At 42.3% G+C, this 20,504-nt stretch overlaps 1 protein-coding gene across 3 annotated transcripts in view; it reads right to left on the reverse strand.

Moving 5' to 3' along the window:
• The window catches only part of NUP153 (nucleoporin 153), a 71,831-nt gene that overhangs the window by 34,463 nt on the left and 16,864 nt on the right, over positions 1 to 20,504 (reverse strand). The window contains exons 2-9 of one of the 3 annotated variants that reach the window (XM_006261980.4): positions 11,485 to 11,698; positions 10,283 to 10,531; positions 8,008 to 8,144; positions 7,777 to 7,905; positions 3,025 to 3,141; positions 2,842 to 2,886; positions 2,688 to 2,741; positions 100 to 246 (exon numbers count right to left, since the gene is read on the reverse strand). In XM_006261980.4, coding sequence (XP_006262042.1) covers positions 100 to 246; positions 2,688 to 2,741; positions 2,842 to 2,886; positions 3,025 to 3,141; positions 7,777 to 7,905; positions 8,008 to 8,144; positions 10,283 to 10,531; positions 11,485 to 11,698 — 1,092 coding nt within the window. Of the gene's footprint in view, positions 1 to 99; positions 247 to 2,687; positions 2,742 to 2,841; positions 2,887 to 3,024; positions 3,142 to 7,776; positions 7,906 to 8,007; positions 8,145 to 10,282; positions 10,532 to 11,484; positions 11,702 to 20,504 lie in introns of all 3 variants that reach the window. The other 2 variants (XM_019494872.2, XM_014611598.3) reach the window with 2 other exon arrangements.

The raw sequence follows: 20,504 nt of genomic DNA on the forward strand, positions 1-20,504 counted from the left end.
CTTGCATTCTCTATACAGTGTAGGTATAACATACTATGATAATATTTACAGACATTCCAACAGTACGCTGTGCAAATATGAACTAGAAAGCATACTTACTTTGTGCTTTATGTCTACTCTCTGTCGAGCTTTGCCTGACTCAGCAGTAGGAGTCAGAGATGGTTTAAAATACTGGGACCGGCTCATTGACAAAGAAACGGTCTTTGGTGTTACAAGTTTCTGAACCGGTGGGAGTTGGGATTCCACCTTTAGGACAAGGATTAATCAATACAGTTAATTTGGTTTTGAAGGTAGGAAGTGCTTTTATTTAAAAAGCATGAATTAAATTAGCAGTCAGTGAAAATGCTTGATGTGCTAGACAGGTATTCAACTTGCGTGGGAAAGTTAAGAAAGTCAAGAAGGGTAGTCCAGACTTGCGTAAACCTAACACACCCAGATTCGTCAACTAATTTTATTGTTAGGGGCACCATTATTCACTTAACTCATCATAGTATTTTCTTGTACTACACACATATGGTGAAATTTATACTCAGTATAAACCAGAAACAGATTTCTACATCAAAATGCTAACAGCTAGGTAGTCAAACTTCTAATGTTGATTATTCCAACAAGTTTAACACCAGAAAGCTACAACAACATTAGTTAAGCAAGCCCCCAAACTCCTTGAATACATTTGAAAATTTTGCCCAATTTAATTCTCAAGAAGCATTCCAAAAAAAAGAACACTCTCAATTCAAATATAGCCCAAAATGTCTATTTTATACAGAGCACTCTTTTACAGAACAGAAACAGCTAAGGATAGATTCTCATTTATTTTCCATTTTAAAATATTTTAATGAGAAGTATTTGTTTAAAAAAAAAAATCATCAGTATCTGCTGCACAATATTTGCAGTTTATATACTGCGGCGCTAAAGACTTCCCCAATTCGTTTAAACTGACAAAAAATGATGGATAAAACAAAAATAGTGAAAGTAAGCTGAACTTGATAGAAATGCTTACACCTTGCACTAATCTCACCTAAAGTTTTATTATTAATATGGAGTAAAGAAGTGGTCTAGAATGATTTAAAAATCAATCCTGCTGATTTTTTTTCCATTTAGTGCCAGCCATTTCCAAGACTAACTACTTAAGAGAAAAGCAAGGTTTCTGAATTCTTTTAAATACTGCATGTTTATGTAAAACTTTGTATAGTTTTACTAGCCTGTTGTGAATGAAATAACTTTTCAATGTATTTTTAAATATGCATTACCGAAACACTAAAATTAAAACTAGTTTATGGTTGTAGAGCACTAATGTCACTGGCCTATACTGAAGGATACTGGAATTAAAAATGTATCACCCTATTGATCTCACTATAACAGTTTTACTTAAGTGCACAAGTGTTCTGTAAGCAGTCTACTCCAACAACACAAAAAACCTCTTTTCTTGGGCAACTATTACTACTGTCAAGGACTTTCCATTTCTTGCCAAACATTTTAACTTTATGAATAGACAGTTCTTCCCCTTCCACATAGAAACAGCTGTGTACTACATTTGTTTAGCTTCACATCCCCAGGATCTCCATTACATAACTGGCAAATCTTTTCTAATGCCTCATCACAGGTGCAGCTCTACAATTTAAGCTGAGCACTTGCTGTTTTGTTTGCAGTCTGTTTACATGACACTTTACATTTACAAAAGGACATCCTACACTTTGTAGCGTTGTTATGCCTTCTTTTCAGTATATACTAAAGATTGAGATTTTTCAGGTAAATCTGAAAATGCAGTCATAGTTCCAACAAAGGGAGCAATACAAAAAAACACTATTCCCCACGTAAACCTCATGCAATGGAACACCATGGAACGAAGGCAATCTTTTCATTCTTAGGCTAGCTTCTCGGTAAAGCGCTGTTGGACTAAACTTGAGGGATATTTGGATTCATTTGCTCCATACGAGTCCAATGTTAAAAAATATCTAAAAATCTTGAAAAAAAATCTCTATCAACATCTTTCATTTCTTGACAAGTTCGAATTAACTACAGCATTATTAGTAGTTTAGACTGGCTTGTTTAGGCAACACATTTTATCATTCTTTTAAATATGCAAGTCTGGCAGAGCCACTTTCACCATTTGTAAATGGCATTTCCTCAATTTGGCTGTACAAGGTCTCTCTAAACACAACTGCCTAGCATAGCCACAGCTTGCTTACCTCCAAGTGGCAGAAAGGGGTAGAGTTTAAGTCCAAGTTCCACATATGCTTCCCTGGGTAAACATTTACAAAAAACAAGGCACACAGAGCTAACCTACCTGGCTAATGCCCCTGAAGTGGAGTGGACAGTCTCTACAACCCTCCCAACTAGTACACAGACATATTTGAAAACTGAACACATACCTAAATAAGTCACAATTCACACAGCATTACCAATTTGTACCTGACTACCAATATCCACCTAGATCTCCAAAGTAACAAAAACATTTTAATTTAAATCGGGGGTATGCATATCCCTGGGGGTACTTGGGAAGCCCCCAGGGGGTAACGTGGCAGTGGCATGGAGAAGCAGGGGAAATGTCTGGCTTTGCCACAAGCACTTCTGGTTTCACTGGTGCACATGGGGGAACCGCCCCCGTCGGTACACCAACCAGGAAAAATTGAAAACCCCTGATTTAAATTAGCTATCTGCTGTTATGGGATGACAGTAATTCTTACCCGTTTTCTTTTTGAATGGAAGCCAGTAATATCCAGCACACTCCTGTCCACAGGCTGAGAAAAAAAAAAAAAGAAACCAGAAACATTAAAATGAAAACTGGTCTAAAGGTTTCTATGCAACAAAACAGAGAAAACCATTTAGAGATCAACTTACAGAACAGTGTGGAGAAGAAACAGAGGATGGAATCCTTTTAGCATCCTGTTGAATAAACATTACAATAAAGTTAAACTATGAAAAGTATGAAAACCTTGTTTAAAGCTTATCTGATACAAATGTGCTTAGAGGGTTCCATGTGCTCATGAAACAACACAGAATGGAATAATAAAAGCCATTTACCGCTAAAGGACTTGACATCTTCTCCAAAGACTGCAAGATGCGCCGTGCTGTGGAACTTGTCACTCCATAGGACTGCACATTTGCTTGCTTTGCTTTCATTTGTCTTCTTACTGGCATCTGAAAAAGTTAGCATTGCACACTTAACTGCACTGGATTTAACACTCATGTCTTGTGTTAGATCCCATTATTCTAGGACAGACAGGGGGAGGAGGGAGGGGGAATTACTACTGACAACTAAAACCTAGAGACCTACTGAAGTAAATGGGAACCTATTTACTTTCCAGTAAGAATTGGCTCACATCTCTGCACGCCTGAAAGACAGGTGCAGGACAAATATGAAGAATCTAAAATTCATAAAATTTTAGTCAATATTTAAGAAAGTCATGAAGACAATAATGTATCTTTTTTAAAGTAGGGTAGAAAAAAGAATGTAAAGTTGAAACTGATATTACACAGAGGTTATAAACGTAAGTGGGTAAGCAACATCAGATTTACATGGTAGTATGTAAATGAAACATCTTAATCAGATTACACCATCCTCAGGAATTCCAGTTTTCACTTTTTCATTAATTTATTCTCAGAGCCTATACTTTGGAAATGACAGTGCCATACAACTTGTTTACAAGGAGAGATACGAAATTGTAAAAGGGTAAATATAAAAGTAAAATTAGCAAACAGTAATCAGTTATGCTAAATGAGCAATAGGAAGCCTGAAATAACATTCCATAAACTTACTTAAATATTCATTTATTATTTGTTTTACGTCGCCACTATGTAACCACAAACTAAATTTTACCACATTGCTGGTATGCCCAGGGAGGAAGCAAAGCAGAATGAGTAAATGATACCGGCTGTAATCCTCATTATATTTTATTAGCACTACAAGAAGTAAGATTTACTTTAAAGTAAGCAGGACTTTTTTCTTTTCCTAGAACCACTGAATTTTAGTTTTGACTTAAGTTTTTAAAAAATATAATCAATGTCACAACCCAAAGTTGTGAGTTTTTGTTTGTGCGCGCTTCGGCATTGCTAAGTTATGTTCCCGCTAAATTGCAGCTTCCTTGCATGGTGGAGTTTTCTGCTGCAGAAGAGAACCCCGGTGCAACGGAGAATTTCCCGCCAATTTGTAGCTTTCTTTGCATGGTGCATTTCTTTTGCATCTCAGAAATGCACGGTGCAAAGGAGTTCCCGCCATTTGTATGAAGATTCGTGCCACGTTATTGGCCGATTCTAATATATGCACACATAACGGCTAGCGATTGGCTTGCTAGCCGTATAAAGAGCTTGGGTGGCTTCTGCCCAAATTGGAGAGAAATCACTTAGAGAGCGTGAAGATCTTTAAGCGCTGCGGATCCTCACGGACCCAACGCATTTCTTAAGCAGGCAACAGAGGTCTAAACAGCCTCTGGCCTCTCCCCGTCGCCGAGTGCAATCCTAGACGTATCCCTTTCCTATATACTCAAGATTCGAACCCACGGAGCTTTAATAACTCCGGGGCCAGAGAGCCGAACCAAACCCACGGAGCTTCGACAACTCCGTGGGAAAGAAATTGCCGAACCCGCGGAGCCTTAACAACTCCGGGGCCAAAGAACCGAATTTGTCATAGTCCTCCAACGAGGATTTAAGCAGAGCTGCACCTGGAAACTGTCCAGCCTACACTGCGACCATCTTGGGTGTAAGTAAATAATCTTTAAATCAACCATTACAACTCTGTGACTAATTCTAGCCCGTGCGTGCCTTGCCGCCGTACGGTCTCCTCCGGCCCTGTGTGCCCGGGCTGCTGGCCACAGCCCGCGTGCGCAAAGACAGGCCCGGCTCACCCCTGGCCCGCACACAATAGAGGTAGGGAAAAAACAGTGTTTCTTGTTCACAAGAAGTATTAGGGTTTGGGGTTTTTTGGTTTTGTTTTGCTTTGTTTTAAAATGAGGTTTCAGACCAAACAGCACCAACAAGTTTCAAATGGTTCAGAGAATAAGGAGCTGCTAGGAACCTGCATTTGTTTAATGAAACTTACCTCCTCCTCCATTTATTTCACAACCAATAGCTAAAGAATATCAATTTCACTAGGTAGCTGCAGGGACCCCATAGTGTTCCCCTGCTCTGGGACAGACTTGACAGGTAGACCCTGCTTAGGGACCACAGATCCTGCACTTCCAGGACCTGGTAAAAGTATGTCAAGCCCAAGATGTTCTGAACAAAACAATAAGAGTTCTATGAATGGGCATTTTTTTCCAACCAGCCCTACCAATCAATCCCTATCGGCTGTTTTCAAAATTAATTAGGTTAGATTTTGTTATTGTCGCAGGGCACCTTAGTGCCTGCTCCTAAGGGAGGAGAAACTGCCAGGGAGAGAGCCCTGGCAGAACCAAGTGAGCACAGCTGTGGGTTGCCGGAGCAACTAAGGGGAGCCAGCTGCCGGTAGGGGGCAGGGCCTGGCCCTTATAAAGCCCAGGGCCGAAGCCAGGCTGGCAGTTCTCTGCCAGCAGCCGGAGAGGCAGGAGCTCCCTCGGCCGAGATATGGGAAGGAGCCTGAGTCGGAAGTACAGCTCATGATAGCCCTGGAAGCTTGAGCTATGATGATGAGTTATGGCCATGCGGCTTGCATTTGTGTTACAGCCTAGGGGCTTGTGGTTTTGCTTTGTGTTCGTGTTATTACACCCGGAGGCTTGGGCGAGGCTGTAGGGGTTGGAGGAGGCCTCAATTACTCGCACGCCAGTGCGTGAGCAACTGGAGGCGAGGAGCGCGGCCAGTAGGTCGCGGGCGCAACCCGTAGGTTGCAGACGGGGACCTAGACCCCGGATTGCGTGTGGGGGAACATAGCCCCCCGGCCCCCGGAAAGGGGCGGTCTTACTGAGTAGCCCAGTGTGGGCACAGCGAGCCCCCAGAGAGGGGGAACGCCCTTGTACGTTATTGAGTAGCCCAGTGTGGGCGCGGCGAGCCCCAGAGAGGGGGAATGCCATTGTGTTTTATTGAGTAGCCCAGTGTGGACACGGCGAGCCCCCAGAGAGGGAACGCCCTTGTACGTTATTGAGTAGCCCAGTGTGGACACGGCGAGCCCCCAGAGAGGGAACGCCCTTGTACGTTATTGAGTAGCCCAGTGTGGGCGCGGCGAGCCCCCAGAGAGGGGGAACGCCCTTGTGTATTATTGAGTAGCCTAGTGTGTGCGCACGGGCATAGCGAGCCCGGCCGCAGGCTAATGCAGCAATCCCCCCTCAGACCAAGGCAGGGCTCAGGCGGTTGCCCCTGAGAAGACAGGGAGTAGCAGCGCGGGGAGCCAGAGTCAGGGAGGATATCCGTGCGGTTGGCCCATAGGACCGGAGGCCCGCTAGAGAGTCCCGGAGCGGAACCACACTGGCAGGGGAGGCCCAGAGTGGGCCAGACGAGAGTCCCAGCAAGAGGCTGGGCATGAGAGAGGGAGCCCAGGGTGGGCCACAGTAGAGAGACAGACCGGACAACATCCTTTACATCTGCGAGGCTTGGGGTGTGCTATCAGGGAGGTAGGAGCCACGCATAGCCCATAAGGCTGGGGCGCTTAGGTAGCGCCATTGTACGGGGAGACCCACGAGGGGTCCAGGAGCTGACAGGCCCGAGGAAACACAAGGCAGCCTCCCTATTACATATTACATCAAGACGTGGCGGGCGAGAATGGAGGGTGCCCTCGGGCCGGAGTAGCGCGGCAAGAGGGCCTCAATGAGATCACGGCCCTCCGCGAGGACCCCGCCGTGACAGTTATCTATTTCGTGGGGTGGATAATTTTGCTTTGATAGCGCCATGCACAGCTAGTCAAGTTAGGTACGTTGAAATAGATTTTGGGTTTTGGTGTCTATCTTAATATACGTTTCTCTCGCTTTATGCTGTACATGTGTTCCTGGAAAACGGCACATAAATTCACATAAAGGGAACCCACTTTACAATGTAACAAATAGGGATAAGTTCCAAGACCTCGAATGTACTGACCCCCAAGCCCATTTCTAGCACTTTTACAAGACAATTTTGGTATTCACCAACAGCAGACAATACCCACAAGCACAGGGCACTATCACAGTGGGGATGGCAACTACAGAAACACATTTCGCAGATAATGAGCGAGGAGCACAGATCCACAGGAGACTATATTTTGGTGCACATCACTCCCACAATGCACTGCACAAAGCAGCTGACTGTGGGCTTCCACCACACCAATCGCATAAGAGTGAATTTACCTAGCATATAACCTACGTACAACCTACACCTCCTAGCATATAATGAATTTTTGGTATAAAAAGGGTCATTGCGTAAGAGTGAATTTGCACATACAAAAACTAAATAAAGCAAGGGAAACCTGTATTGCATTCAACAGTGTACCTTAATCTCTGCTGGAGGGGAGTGCAAAGAAAAGGATCAGCACAGGTGCATTTTTTGTAAGTATACCACTAAATACACCTCTAAATAAAAAATAAAAAAGTAAGCAGGAACAGCTGTTTTTGTTACAGTTAAGGATGCTTAGCTATTTTTGCATATGCATAGCCGTGTGCAAACACAAAGTTTATGAAAGTAAAACTTTATGCAACTGTGTAACTATAGCAGATTGACAGCCCTAATTTATGTACCACAGCTTAAATGCTCCTTTACAAACAAGAAGATGCATTTTGCTATAATTCACTGATCACTCCCATACCACATCACGTACCCGAATGGGGAAGGCTAACTTGTGGCACAAGTATTACATTTCAGTTGCTCTTTACTGCCCACCTCACTCCCAGTTTCTCTTACCTGATAAGGAGTAATTCGTGCTTTAGACTGCCTTGCTGCTGCAGCTGCCCCACCGTAAGTGGTTTTTCCAGGATAAAATGGAGAATCCCCAAGCTGGCTTGTCTTAAGGACAGAAGTGTTACCAAGTGACTGCAGAAAGACACATTGAGAAAGTTAGCAAAATGGATAAAAAGAACACAATCAAAAAAACCCAAAAACCCACCAAACCCCCCAACATTGTGCTGTACTTACAGGGGAGAGAGCTCCAAAAGCTGTTAAGTTGAATGCAGGTTTTTTAGAGCTGGTAGGCGTATGTTGTGAGAGGGAATGAGACCGTTCTGCTTCTGCAGACCAGAGAGGTGGTACAGTATTTTTTGAAACTGCTATATCTGACAAAAAGATGTATCGTATGCATAAATAACTTGAGTGGGTTAGGGCCTTAGTTGCATTCTAAAAGTTTTAAATTTAAAGCATAAAAGTTGATGTAGACAGAAAACCAAATATAAGTTTGCATTAAAGAAACACATAATAAAATGCCACACTTGGTCCTACGTCATTCAACACCTAGTTTCAGAGTTCTCTGAACAGATTAATCTTACAATATTCTGTTAACAATCTGCACCAGAAAGCAGTAAGTCTCACATAATTCATGAATCCAGATCCTAGTCATGTAAATCAATAGAGAACCAGCCTTTGTAATGGAAATTATAAGCAGTAAACAAAGCTCAGACTGATGGTTTTACTAGGAAACGTTTTCAGAAGGACACAAATTATATTAACACTTGCATTACTAATGGCATACAAAATTCTCATAAGTCAGTTAATCACTTGAGTTCAAACCAGGGCAGAACTGGTGGGTCTTAAATCTGGTTCTTCTGCAGTTAATGTTCTTATTTAAATTTCTAACAAACTGTCCACTCCATCGAAAGCCACAAGCACTTTCTTGTTTGTCCTTAGCCTGCTAATAAAAAGCAGAGGTATACAGACAACTGCTGTGGATTCCAAGGACAGCCTCCCCCTTAAAATAAGGTTGAGGCATGGTAAATGGAAACCTGCTTCTACAGTCTGTGCAAGCCTGCACTACTGTTGTCTGTTCTACCTGGCAATTATTCTGCAGTGAAAGGACTTAAGTTTTCAAAAGTCTTAGTCAATACGATGTTAAATAAAAACGTCAAGATAACATTTGCCCCTAGTGAATTTTATATTCAAGAAATATGACAGGCATGATAGAACTGAGAACTGAAATCCTCCGTCCGCAAAAGATAAAGCATAAACAGTAGACGCTTACCTACTAGATACCCTAAGAGTGGTAACCCAGCCCATGCAAGCCAAATATTCGTAAGTCCATAGCAAATGACCTTCATGCTATGGACAGATGTAACATTTCAAACGTTTCAAAAAGGGAACGTGCAGAAATAAAACACCTGATAAAAATGGTCCAAACCATGACAGAAAATGTGCCTAGAGGAAGCGGGCACTAATTTTGTGCTATTTCACTCTGGAACAAATGTATATGGTGTCTGTTCTCTGGCATCCCACAATGCCGCATTCCTCCCTCATCTCCCCAAAGCAGCTAGGAATCTGAACTTATGGTAGAGGTGATATCTTTTATTAGAGCAACTAGATTTTTGCAAGAAAAAAAAAAAAAAAAGCTTTAATTGCAAGCTTTTGGGTACAAATACTCTTCCTCTTCCTCAGGCATAAGAGAAAAGATTGTAAAAATTTCTTCCAGGTAGAAATGAAAGTTCATATTTCATAGGAGAGTTAAAGGTGTGGTAAAATCTCCTGTTTGGCACAGCTCATTTTATGCAGGTTAGACTCAGAAAAAAATTGGCATAGTCTGTTTACTTCAATGTTGTTTGGTGGCAAGCAGGATGTAGTCATATTTCCTTCTGGTTATGATGTTTCATATTTCACAGAAGAGAAAAAGGATGGAATGCTAAAGCAGCTAGACGCACTCACTGAGTGTCCACTATGCTCTCCCTGCACTTTGTTGCAGGGGCAAGGTAGGAGCAGAGCTGCAGGCTGGATGGACTTGCTATCCATGCCCCCACCCAGCTGCAGAACACCGCCACTGAGGGCCAGCCCAACGATTCTGAAGTGCTCCAGTGGTGGAATGTGCCAGGAGTCCGCACATCTGTCTGTGGCTGAAAAACTCCATTTTTTAAGATGTTTCAAACCCTGTTGCCCAATAAAATATTTCAAATGTTACATCTGTCTGCACCCTTAGTAGCTACTCTCCAACCTTTGAATTGAATATAATCTAAACAATAAGCTTTGCTTTCCATCACCAACTCTAGAGACACCCTGGTTTTATGACAGTATCTTTCACTATAGCTATAAAAAATTACAACATGATACTTAATTTTATATTTTGTTATCTAACTCTTGCATATCAGAAGCTTATACCCAAGTAACTGACATATTTCTGTTTTCCAAGGTGACAGATCAAACATGTAAAAAATGCAATGCATCTGTTATGAAACAGAATTGGGCAAATTAATGATCCCAGTAAAATAAATGCTACCTTTATCAGATGCTCTAGAAGAGAAGCCACTGGTAGTTGAGATGTTATCATCATCATGCTGAGAGGTAGAATCTTTTATTTCTTTAACTAAGGAGAGTCCAGAACTGCCAATGCCAAGAGCAGAGGATGTGGAGGGTTGACAGTGTGGTGCTGTGGAATCCAACATGGTGCAATTCAGATGACTTCGATGAAGAGAAGGCCTTGTCAACACATCCGAGAAGTTTAATGCAGATCTACTTGTGGATGGTTCTAGAATAAGATAACACAATTAGCAGGTAAGGAGTGTGTGGGAGCATAAGTCAAAAGCTGTTTTCTATCAACACTCTTTTTCTACTGCCAAGTTTCATGTACAAAAATAGAGATAAGCCAATTTTAACTTCTTCCTCACCCATATAGGGTTTCACTTAACTGTCTGTTAGCAGAACAACAACATGCAAGTTCTTAAGTTAGTGCAACATTAAATATGAAATGTTAAACTACAAAGAAGTCAGGAAATTCAGCATCAAAGGTTTAAATGCTAACCTGCCCCAAGCTCAAAGGCCCTATTATAGAATAGTTATCACACAAAGCCTACATAAATTTATAAAGCATAATGTATTTTTCTGAGCTTCTAAAATGACATTGAAAGTAATGAGATTTAACAATATACAATTTAATTTCTAGAATAAGAACAAATCTTAATTGCTATTTAAATGTAGGGTTAGCATGGTTTTTTTTTCTAATTCTTTCGTATCAGCTTCTCATACTGGTGAAAAATTTCTGTCTCTGCTATGAAATGCTGTTGGGATTTTGCCATACAGAGGATGCAGCCTTCTAAGTTTATGGGACATGGACAAAATGCGCAACTTTTCATCTCCAGATCTTGCATTAAATGGGGGGGAGGAGGGGGGGAAAATCACCCAGCTCACTTTTTAGCAAAAATTACAACCATGTTACAGCTATTTAATGGACTAGGGAAAACTGATCAACAGTCTCTATCCCTAAAGGACAACCTAGAGAACACCAGAAGGAAAACCTTTTCAAATGTTGGGGAAAAAAAAAAAAGATTAAAAAACTGTATTATATTTTGTCAAGCCTGTCTTTCCAATTTCCTTTAAAAATGTAATAATCCAGAAGGTTAAATTTATGAATTTTAGTATTCATAAGATCTTGGAAGTCTAAATGTATTAATCTTATTCAACTAGCTGTAGTCCTTCACATACCTTCCAAAATAATTCTGGTCGACTCAGGAGTGACTCTTCCATCAATCACAGTGGTGTCTTCCTCTGTATAATCATGATGGTAGCTTAATGGATTCTCAACCTGGTTTCTAGGTTCACTTGTATCTACATGCTCCTCTTCACTTTTATTGAAGTACTTTTGTAACCACCCTGGTACAATGTTCTTCACCGACTCTGTCACTCTACTAATGATTCCCTGCTTGAAAGAGAAAATATTTGAGGTTAACTACGTGCATAAACTCAAAGTATATTTTGATGTGCAACATTCCTGACTCATGAAATGTCTCACAGAAAACCTATTGAAAAAAGAAAAGGAATGATAAAGGAATCTGATTCCACTTTGGAAAAAATATTACTTACAACAAGGACAAATATGATAACTATTCATCTGACTCACTGATTTATGACTTTGTATTAGAGTACCTACTCTTCCCTCACTTAATTCTCAAAACTCTAATATTCAGGTGACAGTTCACAAAGGGATTGTCTATATATGCTGTTATTCAGGAACAACTGTTCATGTACAACTCCAATTACAGGCACTTATTCCATGGAAAGAGAGACTTTCCATGGTGTTGCTGGTAAACAATTTAATGGACTGCAAGTACTTAGTCAACAATTAACTACAGAGATAGCTTACTTGCTATAATCGCAGACATCAAAATCATATGCTTGGAGCATTTTTCAACATCGTTCTTTGTCTCACAATCTGTCAAATACTGTTAGTATGTTCTGAACAGTTACCCTGCACCAAACTGTAAAAAGACACTAGATACCAACACTGATTCATTACTACTTTAGGCCCCCTCTACATGTGCAGGTAGTTGTGATGGTACCTAGTGTGCTATTTGCACAATCATGCTGCCTATCATACCACACATGTACAGGAGGTGCAATTGTGGGATTCTACATGCCTTATTCCTGGTGCAGGGGGAACCTGATCCTTAGCTCCCCCTGCACTAGCAATATGCAAGCTCCTGCAGGTGGGAACCCCCATCAGTTGATGGAGGCTCCCAGCCATGAGGGCACCACACATACCCTGAGGGCTGAAGGACTGTTGCTGCAGTGATCTCCCTGCCCCCAGGGATGCAGGAAACCTCCAGGGCTAGAAGATCGCCATAGGGGTGACCCGCCCCAGAGGTGTAGGGAAACCCCTAAGCCCTAGGGACCACGGCAACCATGATCCCCAGGGCTTGGGGGAGGGGAGGTTGAAACTCCCAGACCCTGGAGATCATGGCTGCCATGATCTCTAGGGTTCAGGATTTTTTTTTACTGGATGAAAGCTTCCAGCTGCGGTGGAGACCCTGCTACACATGCAAATTAAAGCTTGATAGCAATGAGCTATAAAAGCTAGTACACATTTTTGTGGTCTGATTTTATAGCTGGTTGGAGCTTTTTAATTGTGTGATAGCTGCTCTGTATGTGTAGCTCATCTCCAGGTAATTGAGCAATTAGCCAGTTAAGTGCATGACACAGACAGACTCTGTTCTCTTTAGATTTTGTTTTAATGATCTAACTCCTCCATACTCCTGCCTAGGCATACACATCAAAGGTCCTGGTGACCTCTTACATGTATACCATGATCCAGAAGGATCAATGGTTGCCTACTACTACCTGCAACTTGTAGAGGGGCCTTACTAATGTTAATGGGAAAAAAAAAAATCAACTGGTCAGATATTTCTTGGAAAGCTGAAGATAGACTGCACAGACATCAGATGTAATCACAATCTTTCATCATTTTCAAAATTTCAGTAGCAAGTATAGCAACAAAAATGCCTCACCATGGGACTGTCAAATAACCAAAATCCTGCTCATCCACTCACATTTGATCTTTAAGAATCTTCAAATCCTAGTTTTCCATACTTTTTAAAATGGATACAAGCCCATTCTAACAAATTCTATCCTGCCAATTAACAATTCTTAGCAATGTCTATATTTTACTTTAGAATGCCTGTGTTTTTGTAAATTTGTTCCCTGCCTTTCCTTCAAACTTTGGCATGTCTAAATGTAGTAGACATGCCAAATCATTTGTAGTACTGAATCAGAAAATCATTTGTAGTACTGAACAATATCTTTCACATTTACTACAGTTAAAATGAGAATTCAGTAGTTTGAAAACTGAAAAATAAAGCAACTAAACAGATGCATGTAAAGCCATAGTATGAGAGCTGCATGATCCCTCTATAAAAACTTTAGAATTCCATCCATCTCAATTTCTGTATTCCTCTCCAGTCCATTCTGCCCACTAGCCATGCTCTTGCCTCAAACTTCCATCCCTTCCTTTCAGGCACCAGAAGAAATTGAAGTATGTGCCTTATTTTGAGCATAATGAGCAAAGCTGCAGCCTTCCTACCTTCCCTCTCAGGCTATCAGTAAAACACAGGACCAGGACTATAGTAAGCCCAGCTCCAGCCCTCAGTCCCAGCTGGGTTGCAACTATGCTTGCCCCAGGTACATCCTGGACCAGGCTCGCCTGTAGCAGACAGCTGCAGCCCCCAATCCTGACTAGCTTGCAACCCTGCCCACTGTGGGCACGCAGTTCTGATCCCACGCTCCTTGACAGCTACGCACACATACACATGAAACTGAGCTCTGCTCCCGTAAGACTACACTCAATGACTGTCCACCCTGTTCTCTTCCTCCCCTATGGTGTACGGCACAGATGTTGTATGTAGCACTACAAAACAGTGCTACAGGAACTTTCATCCAGGAACTTTTCTGTAGTGCTTCCAACATGCTGTAATTCTACAGGGGATGTGTATGCTTGTGCCCTCAACTTAGCACTATAATGCCTGTTCATGGCCTCAGCCATAGCTTAATTTGGACAGGAATGACACCCCACCCCCAACTGAAGGGGGTGGAAAAGGAGTTAAGATTACTCTACTTTGATGCTGTATGTAGATAAAAAGCAAAAGATCATCACAGACACACTAAACTGGATATGACATAAACAGGATGCAAAACTAAGATAGCACTTTGCATCTTGTCCCAGACAAGCAACAAACTTCAGCCTCCCTACAGGAGCAGCTGATTAAATCATCAGAAAAGTAAAATATAATTCATAATACAAACAACCCAGCTGACCATTTATTTCCTTTTTTAATCAAAGACAAATATAATCTGCTATGCAATCAGAAAACACTTTAAAACACTTGGGGCATGGCAGCCTATTTCACTCATGCACAGCTGATGTAGTAGAAACAAAACCAGAACTAGCAAGCTTCCCTTTGGTATGGATAAAATAAATAATTTTAGGGACATAAAAACAAAAAAAAAACAAAATACCAATCAGACTTGTACCAAGATGTTATGGAGAATATTCATCGACACTTTAAAGCAAACAAAACTCAACCATACACGCACTGTGAAAGAGTTTAATATTGTGCTAGAAACAGTCAAATGAGTCAGCTGAAAATTCAAGCTCAAGTTCTCCTGTGAGGTCTGAGGCATTTCAAATATCTTTGTTTTATCCTAATGAAACAAAGCAGCACTGAGGGTCCTATCAAGGGATCCTCTACTATCATGGTCCAAGTGGAAGTGGGAGTCAACCAGAGCAGTAGGTTTCAGAGATCATGTAGTTCAAGCAGCCATATAGACAGTTCCACAATGAGAAGAAAATAACAAATAAAGTGGAAGAAACCTTTCCATAAAAATTGTATCTTGACAAAAATCACCTGGGAAGTTTTAGAATTTATTTAGTTTTGAGAACTGGAAACAAAGCCAGATTTACAACAGATGGCTGGTCTCCGTGTAGTTCAGGCTAAAGTGAGTCTTTCCACAATTATCTAGTAAATATTGGTAGTTGGGTACAGCAGGTTGCATATATGAACTAACGACTTCCCAGTTTACATGGAAACAGCTGAAAAAGCCTGCGTCTACACTACAGAAGCTCCAAGTGGACAAGAAACCTTACTGCTTTAACTCATTTCATCCATAGGGCGGAGTTTTACTGTTCAAAAACAATGCAGTTTTACAGGTACAGCTGCAGTCACCAGTTCTTTGCTGAAATACTATATCAATACTCCTAATCGGTAATCATTCCTCATGGGGACACGGCCAAAGTTTGGCTGTCTAGGTGTGTCTTTGTTAGATGGTTTACAATATAGGATTCTTATTAGGTCTAAGGCTGCATATTTCTCCCACATCCACAATGAAGAGTTTTGACCTGGCCTGGTGATACTTTAAGTTCATGCTAGCTAACTCAGCAGGAACATGGGTCAGAACCTGGACCTTGTTTTCACTTAGGGTGGACAATGCCCACACTGCAATGGGGATGCAGGCAAAAAAGAGTGTTTATAGTTCTTGTCACAAGTCCTCCCTGACAGACAGACAAGTTATTCCACAAGTGAAAAGAGTGGAAAGTGGTACTAAAAAAAAGTCTTTACAAAGAACAACAGGACTTAACACAATCCACAGGAAAAAAGAAACACTGAGGAAGCAGTAACACTATTACAGCTTTGATATGGGAAGCCTCACTCCCAAACAAGGCTAGCACTCAAGTGCAGATATCAATCATTGTGGTTAACTATGCAGTGAGGACAGAGCCCCAAAAATCAACAGCTTCCAAACGAGTTGGTTACACAAGTATAATGCTGTGCCAATTAATTTTATATTTAAGTTATTACATCTTTACTTAATTAACAACTTTATTTTCCCAGTATAAACAAAGTCATGTTAGAAAAATATGTCAGGACATATAACAAATTTTTCAATCAGTAGCAGTGAAAGTCCACTACTGAAACTAAGCAATAGTATCAATTTGTTTTTGAAGGCTTCGGGTATATATCTGATAAAAGTGAAGATACTTTTGCCTGCATTAGAGCATCTGCAAAACCTCATTCAAATCTGGTTTCTGGTGTGTAGCCTAAGTAAGGCAGATTCTTTCCATTTTACAACTAATTCAAATCCATTCCGTTACCAAATGCTGTTGGATTTTGATTTTGATTTATTTATTTATTTATTTTAGAGAAAATTGTTCATATTTGGGCAGAACTATCTACATTTCTAAAGGACATGCAGGAACAACCATCACATCTCTTATGATTGTTTTAGACAGAGTCAGAGTAATTTACTGAGGTTTTGCACATACTGGAAAAGTATCAGGCCACACCCTAGACTATGAAGGCCATGCCCTTCTTAGCTAGTAAGTAGGAACTCCATCTGTTATTGCTGTACTTAGAAAAATCAGTATTAGTCGAGAACTGGGCTCATGGTAGAGGCGATATCTTTTATTAGACCAACAAGATTTCTGAAAAAAAAAAAAAAAAAAATTTCTTTATTTTGCAAAAATCTCGCTGGTCTAATAAAAAATATCACCTCTACCACGAGCTCGGATTGCTTTTTCTTCTAGACCCATACAACTACAAACTGGATATTAGTCAAGATGACATTTTACCTTCTACATCCAGACAGAACAGTATTGCCTATGCTTTCAGATTCTGATCTTGTTGCAATTATTCATCTCTCTTCAAGACATTGACTACTGCAATGCACCCATTATGGAATAACATCTTAAATCAGTTCAGAAGCTGGAAACAGCACAGAAGGAAGCTATTTACATGGTAAGCAGGACATCACCCTTTATTATACATATGACACTGTACTCCCTGTGATATGCAGACAGAAACAGAGGCCATCTGACAGCAAGGATCCACTTTTTACAAGACAGTTTCTTTGACAGTGCTAATAGCTTCACAGGACAGGAAGGAGATGAGCTGAAAATGCTCTAATGTTCAGAATAAGGGAGTGGGATGGAGAAAGACACCAGTCTTGTCTTGTAATCAAACTGTCAAGATTCAGCAACACAGACCACTGTATGGGATTTCTCTCACCAGGTCTGTCAACTGCTACACACAGCAAACATTTCACTATAGCAAAGTGTAAGGAGGCACCAGAGCAGCACTTAAGAAACATACAGTAACTATGTAGCCTAGGGATGCAAACCCTGAACTCCAGTTCTATCCCTAGCTCCATCAATAGTCTGCCAAGTGACTTCAGGCAAATCCATTCATCCCTATGCCTCAGGTACCCCCATCTGTAAAATAAAGACAAGGCTGTCAAATGCTTTGAAAAATACTGATGAGGAGCATCATGTAGAAGGAAGGCATTATCATCAGCACTTAGCCATAGAAAAACGTGTCTCTATTTATATAAGAAAACAGCAGAAAATTAACTGATAAAATTTTTTTAGCACTTAGTTAAGGTTGCCTGAAGGTTCCTCCTGCCCTTCCAGACCATTGAGTTCATTGTCACTCAGACACATAAACCAAGAAACAAAGAATTATATAACATACCAATGCAACCTTAACTCGGGCCTTCTTTGAGCAAAATTCCTTGAAAGCAGCGTGCACAACATTCAAGACACTGATTCTAACAAAATGTAACACTGTCTTGTTGATAATGTAAAACTTAGGTTTAGGTCGGCAGTGTTCAATCCTTTGACCTTGCAAGCCAGATGAGCAACCTGGGGCCTGTCTGAATTGGGTCCTGAAGCTGCCCTCTATGTCACGTTTGGGTTCTGGGAACCTAGGGCCAACCCCTCTTGCCTCCTGCACCAAAGGGAACTGGATCCCAGGGGCCAGAAGCCATGCCCTCATGTCCCCTGCAGGCCAGGGGATTAGGTCCCAGAGGCCTGGAGCCAACCCCGTGCAGCCCTTGTATATCAGAATTGGGTCACAGAGGCCTGGCACTGCTCCCTCACAGCCCTATGTGCTGAGATTCATAGATGTTAGGGTCAGAAGAGACCTCAATAGATCATCGAGTCTGACCCCCTGCATAAGCAGGAAAGAGTGCTGGGTCTCGATGACCCCAGCTAGACACTCATCTAACCTCCTCTTGAAGACCCCCAGGGTAGGGGACAGCACCACCTCCCTTGGGAGCCCGTTCCAGACCTTGGCCACTCGAACTGTGAAGAAGTTCTTCCTAATGTCCAATCTAAATCTGCTCTCTGCTAGCTTGTGGCCATTATTTCTTGTAACCCCCGGGGGCACCTTGGTGAATAAATACTCACCAATTCCGTTCTGCGCCCCCGTGATGAACTTATAGGCAGCCACAAGGTCACCTCTCAACCTTCTCTTGCAGAGGCTGAAAAGGTCCAGTTTCTCTAGTCTCTCCTCGTACGGCTTGGTCTGTAGGCCCTTAACCATACAAGTGGCCCTTCGAGATAAGGCACCAGATCTAATGTGCAGGGCCTGGGGCTCTCCGTGGGTTCAGAGATTTGGCAGCAGGACAGCGGTGCCACTGGTCCTCCACCACCAGAGGGGAATGGATAGAATTTTGGGGGGCTGATATGGATAACCTATTTTTAAGGAGGCATATCGACTGATACCCATTCAATTTCCGATACACAGCCTGGCAGCTTGAAGAGCTGCGTGCAGCTGGTAAGTCTGTTGTGGTGGAAAGGGAGGGGAGAGGAGAGCAGATCAAGGCCCCAGCTTGGCTGGGGGGCGTGGGGAAGAGGGGTCGGCTCCCGCTGTTGCATGCTCCCTGGGAGGGCATGGGGGGTGGGGTGCGTGCTCCATGATCTGTGTGTAAGGCTAGGGCAAGGTGGGCTGCAACTGCAGGTTGGAGCTGGGATGGCAACAGACTCTTTCCAGTAGGGGCTGGGCCAGGCAACTATGGGGGGGAGGGGGAAGGGCTGCAGCCACCCCAAAATTTGCCATAGCCCCTGCGCCACCTGCCCCAAGCACAGCCCTGTCCCCCACTCCCCCCCATTAGCCCTGGCCCCAGCCCTCAGCAGCAGCCCACCCCACCCATGCAGATCCGGGGCCACACCCCCCCTCCTTGGGCGCACACAGCAGCAGGAGCCGATTCCCCTCCCCGTGTCCCCCAGATGAGTCATGGCTCCGCCACACACCCCACCCCAGCTGGGCAGCGCCTGCCCCAGCCCCACTCCCCCTGTCTCTGACCAAGAGTGCCTTGATCTGCCTTTCCCCCTCTCCCCTTCCACCACAATAGACTTACCAGCTACACGCAGCTCTCCATGCTGCCGGCTGTGCTCCTTGCCACCTACGTGCTGCGCTGAAGCTGCGCACATAATTTGGCTGATAAATGCCAGTGTATCAGCCAGATCAGGCTGATTTCAAATATAAAGAACACTGAATGTATCAGTGCTGATCTGATATCGGACCAATGTATCGATGTACTGCTATCCACCACCAAATTTCTGGGCTTGTGGGGAGCCCCACAGGACAAATGACATGGCAGCACAGGCTAGATCTGGCCCACAGGCTGGAGGCTGAATACCCCTGGCTTAGCTGATCTGTACTAAATAGAAGCTACCTACACCTGTTTCACACAACCAGAGCCTACTCCTCAGAAAACAACCCTTTAATCCCCTTTTAAAAATCCATTAAAAACTCTCACCCTCAGGATTTAATCTAGATTCTGTTTTCACTTACCCATCATTAAACCCACAGACCATTGACAAATCCCACCTCCCTGTTGTCAATCTGCAGTCCTGCTGACAATCCTTGTTCATTGCTGTTGACAAGCTACAGAATTTAGAACTGAAATGAAACAGAGGAGCCTTCTTCTACCTATATATACACTTCTTTGATCACACTGTGTCCAGCAACCATCAGAGAGCTCCAAATCTAGCCCTGCATGCAGAGAAACAGCAGTACTAACTACAGGTGTTAGCTGGTTAAACCTTTCAGGCATACCCTTAAGTTTTGAAAGGGTTGCTCTGTACATCGAAGGATGCAGATCTGAAGTTCAGTTAGGCTTCTACTTACACAATGACCTGGTTAATGGCTATTACCAATATAAGTGACTGTTGCAATGAGTTGTTTTAAAAATATGCATACTTCAAAAAGAATTAAAAAAACAGAGAAAAGCATGAATATAAAAGTCATGTGTGTTTGATTATAATCTCGCTTCAATTTCCTAGCTGTTAAAAAAAATCTACCTTGCTAAGCTTACTTCCTGCATCTGAAAACAACCTATAAATGACAGTCTCTCCAATTCATATAGGCCTTCCACAAAGCAACAGAAAGAAACAT

The sequence above is a fragment of the Alligator mississippiensis genome, chromosome 3 (genome assembly GCF_030867095.1).
Source record: "Alligator mississippiensis isolate rAllMis1 chromosome 3, rAllMis1, whole genome shotgun sequence".
Taxonomy (NCBI): Eukaryota; Metazoa; Chordata; order Crocodylia; family Alligatoridae; genus Alligator; species Alligator mississippiensis.